At 25.7% G+C, this 7,824-nt stretch overlaps 1 protein-coding gene across 1 annotated transcript in view; it reads left to right on the top strand.

The window, feature by feature from the left end:
- Positions 1-7,824, top strand: part of LOC117176535 — an 806,951-nt gene that overhangs the window by 785,217 nt on the left and 13,910 nt on the right. The window contains exons 14-19 of the mRNA XM_033366790.1: positions 6-11; positions 147-320; positions 2,983-3,351; positions 6,384-6,527; positions 6,604-6,817; positions 6,911-7,027. Of these exons, the coding sequence (XP_033222681.1) occupies positions 6-11; positions 147-320; positions 2,983-3,351; positions 6,384-6,527; positions 6,604-6,817; positions 6,911-7,027 (1,024 nt within the window). The remainder of the gene's footprint in view (positions 1-5; positions 12-146; positions 321-2,982; positions 3,352-6,383; positions 6,528-6,603; positions 6,818-6,910; positions 7,028-7,824) is intronic.

The raw sequence follows: 7,824 nt of genomic DNA, 5'->3' as shown, positions 1-7,824 counted from the left end.
ACATAATAGAGGTAATTCTAGTTCTAGTCTTGTACTCTTGAGCGGGCGGACTTTAGTGCCAGGCATTGACTTGACTCTATTAATTAGCGTAGAGACGATAATAATCTAAAATTCTATATATTTACTATGTTGTTTTGCTCTTTCAGAATTATATACCAGAACTGGTCCGCGAGGACATTCCTCAGTCCTTGAGAGGCCAAAGAAATGTCATTTTTGGCAACGTAGAAAAAATCTACGAGTTTCATAGTCAACACTTCCTGCGGGAATTGGAACAATGTGAACAGTCGCCAATGATGGTTGGGCAGTGTTTCATCCGTCATGTAAGTCGAAAAATAAGTTTTCTTAACCAATTATTAAAAAGTGTATGGCGCCGTTTTCGATTAATATATCGCAACTACCTCTGAACTACTTTTCCATAAAAAAATGGTAAAAACTTCAGGTTTATGAGGAATTTACGATTATCTAAATAATATTTTCATTGATAATTATAATAAAAAATCAAACAAAGATGTCCAGCACTTTGACAAATATAATATAATATGTATATTTTTTAAGATTTCTAAAAAAGAAGCTTTTCAAGAATTTTCAAGTGTTTCAAAAGAATGAAAACAAATTGTAAAATTTTTTGAAAAAGTTGAAACTAATTTTTGATTTAACAAAATTAGTTTTTAGGGAAAATTGGCAAAGATTTCAAAAAATTTACAATCATTTCTTAAAAGTTGGAAAAAGAATATGGACATTAAGTTTTTGAATTAGCATGATTACAAAGTTTTATAAAAAAATTCAATCAAGATTAAGAGAAATTTAGAAGCTTTCAAAAGATTCAGAATTAATTAAAAACTTGGAAATATTTCAAAGAAATTGAGAAAAAACGTACATTTTCGAATCTTTGGAAATCAAAATTTTGAAGAATTTTACGTTTCACGATGATGAACAACTTTCTTAAAATTCCTGGAAAAATTTAAACTAATTTTTGTTTGTTTGAAAAATAAATTTTAAGAGATAAATGACAAAGATTTCAAACATTTGCAATTATTTCTTAAAAATTCTAAAAATCATAGGAACGATTCTAAAACAAAAATGTCCATTTAGTATGACTACAAAGTTTGATCATTTTTATTTTAATTAATTTAAAAGTTAGAAATACTTCAAAAAAGTTTTAGAAAATATACATTTTTGAATATTTAGAAATCAAAATTTTGAAGATTCTTAAGGATTTTGAAAGGTTTCACAATAGTAAACAATTTTTTCTTTTATTTTACATGATTTCCAAATATTCCAACAGATTTCCAAAATTGTAAAAGAAGAATTTTAAAGATATTTTAAAGCTGAAAAGATATTTAAGAATTTTAAACGTTTTGAAGGTATAATCAATATTTTAAAGCTTTGACAGACTTCCGAAAATGAATTTAAAAATGTTAACTGTTTATATTCTTCAAATAGTCCTATGTATCTTTTAAACTGACTCAAAATTTTCAAAAATTTGGTAAAATACTATACATTGGTTTTTAAAATTTTAAAGATATTTTTTTGACATATCTTATCTTATATTTATAAAACTTTGAAGCAAATAAAGAAATAAAATAATAAGTAGCTATTCGAAATTTTTACTTTGTAATAAAAATCATTTTTATGTACAAATTATAATTTTTCGGTATATTTTTTGTTTACTGTTTTGACTAAAAATTGTTGTTTAATTGGAAATTCAACAATTTTGTTGGAAATTCCTCTTTTTGGATAAATTCAACTATTTTTTTTACGTAAAATTAAGTTTTTCTTTTCGTTAAGAATTTAGCTTATTCATTTACTAAGTTAAAAGTTTAACGACTTTTCAAAAACGGTTTTAAATTAAAAATTAATATCTTTTAAGATTAAAATATCAACTATTACGCTTTTAATTGAGAAATCATCTTTGTCTGTTGAAAATTGATCTAATAGTTTAAAAGTTTAACTACATTGTGCAGAATTAATTTCATCTTGTTTCAAATTCAATATGTTTGTTGAATATTTGTCTTTTTTCGTAAAACATCAATTTGCTTGGTAAAAAATAATTGTGCTTGATAAAAAAAGTAACTTTTTTGTTGAAAATTAATATTTTTGGGTTAATAAACTAAATTGTTTTATAGAAAATTCGTATTTTTTCGAAAATATTTAATATTTTTTTGGTTGAGAATTCCACTAGTTTATTGCAAGTTTGTCTTTTTCGAACGAATATAACTGTTTTTTATTTATAACAAAAATCTTTTTGTGTTGAAATAACAAATATTACATTTTTTCGAGAATTCTTTTATCTTGTATGAAAATTTAACTGTTTGTTTGAAGGTTAATTTTTTAATTGAAATTTCGATTTGACATCTGAAATTTTTATAAATTTTCTAAATATTCAGTTGATTTGAAAAGATAGAAAAATAACTTTTAATTTTGAAAGAGATAACATTTTTTCAACAAAATGTAGTTTCTTAAACTTTAAAATAGAAGCTTTAGGAACTTTTACAGAATTTTGAAAAAGTATGAATTTTTCAAATTTTAAGAAAATATATTTAAAAATATATTTAGGAAATTAAGAGGTTTTGAAGATATTAACAATGCTTTGAAATTAAGAAAGATTTTTGACAATCTATCAAATGTTTTTAGATTACATCAAAACTTCAAAAGACTTAAATATATTCATTTTAAACTGACTCAAATTCTTCTTTATGTTTTCTAAATTCTTGTAAAATAAAAGAAATATTCTTCAAAACTTTTTAAAATCTTTTTCTGCGTACGTGGACTCTTCAAAATCATTCTCAATTTTCTAAGGAGTCTTAGGGGATTTATACATATAATCAATAAAAATATATAATGCTAGTCAATTAGAAAGACACTCAATTCCCGATATAAGACCGGTTTCGGGCATAGAGGGGGGTCTTATATCGAGAGTTAAGTGTATTGCCTAAAAATGGAACATATTATAATATCTGCTTTAATTATGGATCCTCGCAGGAGAAGAAATTCTACCTTTACGCCTTGTACAATAAAAACAAACCGAATTCGGATTCCCTGATGGCAGAGTACGGAAGCCACTTCTTCAAGGCGAAGCAGATGGAACTGGGAGACAAAATGGATCTGGCGAGTTATCTTTTGAAGCCTGTGCAACGTATGGGCAAATATGCTTTGCTTCTCCAACAACTGGTGAAAGCCGGTACTGATCTTTCAGAACCTAGAACTGATGCTGACAAAGACGAGACGGACGATACGGAAAAACCGATGGTTGAGGGCGAAGCAGACTTAAGAGCGGCTGAACAAATGGTGCGGTTTCAACTTCGACATGGAAACGACCTTCTTGCGATGGACTCGCTTCGAGATTGCGATGTACGTTTTTAAATTTGGATATGCATTCTCGACAGGCCTCGGACTCATTTCATCAATTCAAAAAAGTAGCAATAGTAGCAACAATTTTCTAATTTAGTAGCAAAATATTTTAATCCAGTTTTTTAAATATTAATTAGGGTTAATTATTTTTTCAATCTTTCGAATTTGAATCTTTTGTATATTCAACTTTCAAAATCGTAGCTTAAAAAATTTTTAATTGAAACTGAATTATTTATACGTAGAAAATAGAATACCTGAACTTTATTTAATTGCGTAATTTTCAATTAAACGACGTTAAACTATAAAATTTCTTATTTAAAACTCATATAAATTAAACGGTTGAAAGATTTCTGGTTAAAAAAAAAGAATAATTTAATGAATTTTTAAGTGAGGAAAATTATATAATTTTGAAGGAATTTTAAGTTAGAAACATTAAAATTTAAATATTTTAAAAGTAATCGTTTAAAATCAAACACTTTTTAAATTAGAAGTTTAATTATTTTTATTTTAAGTAACTTGAAATTAATATTTTTTTAAATTGTTATTTATATCTCGAAACTGGATTTATGATTGTTCATTTTAAATATCAAGTGAAATATTGCGAAATATTGAAAAAATTCCTTTTTTAATTAAAAAATTTCAATTTGCAATGGGTTAGAAATGGAGTATTTTAGACTCATACAATATTTGAACATACGATTCGAAATGGAATGAAATTGTGTAATCATGAATCTATTTGAAATTACATATTTAAAAATTGTTTAAATTTTGTAAAGTTTCAATCGGACGTTTACATTACAAATTGAAACCTTTCTATTTTTAATTTTGAAATCTGGTAGAAAAAAAATAATTTTTCCAATAAGTTGATTTCATAACGTAAAAGTAAAATATATTCTTATTTTGCTTACATGAAAAGAATGTCGGGATGCGTAAAACGTCTCAAAATTACGAAAAAATAAAAAAATCCCATAATTCGTAAAACACAAAAAAAAAATTCCAAAAATAAATAATTGCAACATGTTTCTCAAGTTTAAGCCGAAGAAAATTCCGGTTTAATGAACTCAGCTTTTTCCAAAATGTGCACACATGAATCAATAAAAAAACATTTTTTTCACATATTTGAAAAAATGGTAAATTTAGCAAAGAAAATTTTTGTCTGTTGCTAATTTTTTATTATTGTTCACCAGCCAAAACTGTACGTATAAAAAAATTCTTTGTAATTTCTAAAACTACAGGATTTTTTTTTTAATTTTCAAGTGAAGAATGAGAACAAAAAATATTAACCGCTTTAAAAGAATCACTGTTTTTGGATGTCAGCCCACAAAGTTTTTTCTCTCATCTGAAATGATTTTATTTTTATATTAATGATAAAGCCCCTTTGAATAAATTAAAATCTTTAAAAATACCCGGAAAGCTTTGAAACTTGTTGAAATCCACTAGAATATATTAAAAATCATTGAAATCCGCAGAAATTCTTTGTAATATTATGGTTTAATTACTTAATTCCTTGAAATTTTGTAAATACCGTGAAAATTTCTTAAAATCCTTTAAATCTTCTTAAATTTAACGAGATAGATGGAAATTTTTTAATTACTTGAAATTTTCTATAATCGTATAAAATTCTTAGAAAACTCACGAAATTCCTAGGAATTTTTAAAAATACGATATACTTTTTAAAATCCTTGAAAATTTTTTAAATACTTTAAATCTTCCGCAATTTTTTTTGAAATACCGTACAACTCCTTGCAACCTGTCAAAATTTCGATAAAAAAATTAACCTTCAAACAAACAGTTAAATTTTCAAACAAGATAAAATAATTCTCGAATAAATGTAATATTTGTTATTTCAACTCAAAGCCATTTTTATTTAAAATAAAAAACAGTTAAATTCGTTCAAAAAAGACAAATTTACAATAAACTAGTTGAATTCTCAACCAAAAAAATATTAAATATTTTCGAAAAAAAGACGAATTTTCTACAAAAAAATTTAGTTTATTAACCCAAAAATATGAATTTCCAACAAAAAAGTCACTTTTTTACCAAACAGAATTATTTTTTTACAAAGAAAATTGATGTTTTACAAAAAATGACGAATATTCAACAAAAATATTGAATTTGCAACAAGAAGAAATTAGTTCTGCACAACGTAGTTAAAATTTCAAACAAGTAGATACATTTTCAACCAAAAAATCTGAATTCTCAACGAAAACTGATCAACCAAATAACTGAATTTTTTAATTATTCGTTTAACTTTTAACCTAGTAAATTAATAAGATAAATTCTTGACGAAAAGAAAAACTTAATTTTACGTAAAAAATAGTTGAATTTATCCAAAAAGACGAATCGCCAACAAAATTATTGAATTTTCAATCAAGCCACAATTTTTAATCAAAACAATAAACAAAAAATATATGGACAAATTATAATTTGTAGATAAAAATGATTTTTATTGAAAAATACAAATTTCGAATATCTACTATAATTTTATTTTTTTATTTGCTTTATATTTTTATAAATATAAGATATGTCAAAAAAATATCTAGAAAATTAAAAAAAAATTTTATAGTATTTTACCAAATTTTATGAAAATTTCGAGTCAGTTTAAAAGATACTTAGGACTTATATGTTCAAAACTTCTAAAATTCTTTAAATATAATTAAATCCCCAGAATTCCCTTAAAATATCATTCCATTTCATTTACTCCTTAAAGTTCTCTATACATTTTTTTAAATTCCCTATTATTCCTTGAAATTTTTAAAATCCTTTGATATCTTTATTTATTATTTTTTTTAATCACTTGAAATTTGGAAAATTTCTTGAAATATTTTAAAACATCATAAAATCTTGCAAATCCAATAAAATTATTTAAAGATATAAGACAATAGTAGCATGAGTCTCATTTTTTGAAAATAGGTGCAAAATATTTGCACCATTAAAAGAAAGTTTCAAAAAGTTCAATGGTCCGAGGGTTGCTCAATGTATAATGCGAATTATATCAAATATTGCTCAATATCGACTTTCTTTCATTGCAGGTGAATGTAAAAGAACAGGGAAGATTACTCAGGCAAAATGAGTTTCTGGTCTGGCAAGGAAAGGGCAAAAAGTGTTTGCGACAGGTGTTTCTTTTTGAAGATCTGATACTGTTCAGCAAAGCTAGAAGGTTCCCTGACAGAAAGGTAAATAAAAAAAACGAGGCATGGTTTGCGGAGGAGTTAATTTTTTTCAAAGAATATTTACTATTCTTTTTTCCAGAACCTCGACATTTACATATACAAGCACAGTATTAAAACGACGGACATTGGATTAACTGCCGTGATTGCTGATTCACCTACAAAGTTCGAAATCTGGTTCCGAAAAAGAAAACCTGGCGATACTTACACGCTGCAGTGCGCCAGTGAGGATATCAAAAAAGCCTGGACTGAGGAACTTAGTAATCTTCTTTGGAAGCAGGCGCTTCGTAACAGGGGTAAAAAATGGACAATTTTTTAAGTGAATTGAAGAAAAGCGTGAAAAATCGATAGCAGAACTGAATATTGACTTTGTATATTTTTCATTTCAGAAGTGCGTATGGCAGAGATGTCCAGTATGGGAATTGGAAACAAACCGTGTTTGGACATAAGGCCTAGTGCGGATCAGATTAACGATCGGTCGATCAGCGTCGCCCAACTCTCGAAAAGTAAGTTGATTTCTTTTCTATATTCAACATTTTCAGAGCGGGTTTCCTGGTTCTTCAGTCCAGAAGCGGCTGAGCCTTTTTCTTCTAGAGCATAGACTTATAATATTAGAAGAAATATATTAAAATAATAGTTAGTCTTTTTTATTTTAAAGTTTACCTGCTTAAGCAGAAATTAAAGATTTTTTTTTTATAAAAATGCAACTGTTCCGTTAGAAATTAAGCTGTTATATTATTTTCTTGAAAACTTAACTATTTCGTAGAAAATTTACTTTTTGCTTAAAATTTATATTTTAGTGTTGAAAAATGAACTGAAATATTTTCTGGATGAAAGTTCCACTTATAAAAAAACATTGTTTTTTATTACAAATTTATCTATTTTAGTTCAAAATTGATCTTTTTTGAATAAAAATGCAACTTTGCTAGAGAATTTAACTATATTGTTAAAAATTCATTCTTGTTGGTTGAAAAAATTCGTCTTTGTTTATTGAAAATTCAATTTTTTGGTAGAAAATTATTGTTATAAAATTCATAGTTTGATCGTGAAAACTCGACTAAAATATTCTTTTAACAGAAAATTCAAGTATATTTTTGAAAATTTATCTTTTTTATTAAAAATTTTATCTGTTATAGAAGAAATTTCATTTTTTGTATGAAAATGCAACTTTTGAAACTTTTTTTCAAAATCACATTTTTCGTTAAAGATTTACAGTCTGTCAAGTTAAAGCGTGGGTGGCTTTACTCGCAGTCGGTAAGGTGTATCGACATGATTTTGGTGTCAAAATATTAAGAAGAGCTCC

This window comes from Belonocnema kinseyi, chromosome 7, assembly GCF_010883055.1.
Source record: "Belonocnema kinseyi isolate 2016_QV_RU_SX_M_011 chromosome 7, B_treatae_v1, whole genome shotgun sequence".
Taxonomy (NCBI): Eukaryota; Metazoa; Arthropoda; class Insecta; order Hymenoptera; family Cynipidae; genus Belonocnema; species Belonocnema kinseyi.
Note: the sequence above shows the minus strand (reverse complement) of the source record. Positions and strands in the feature narration are given on the sequence as shown.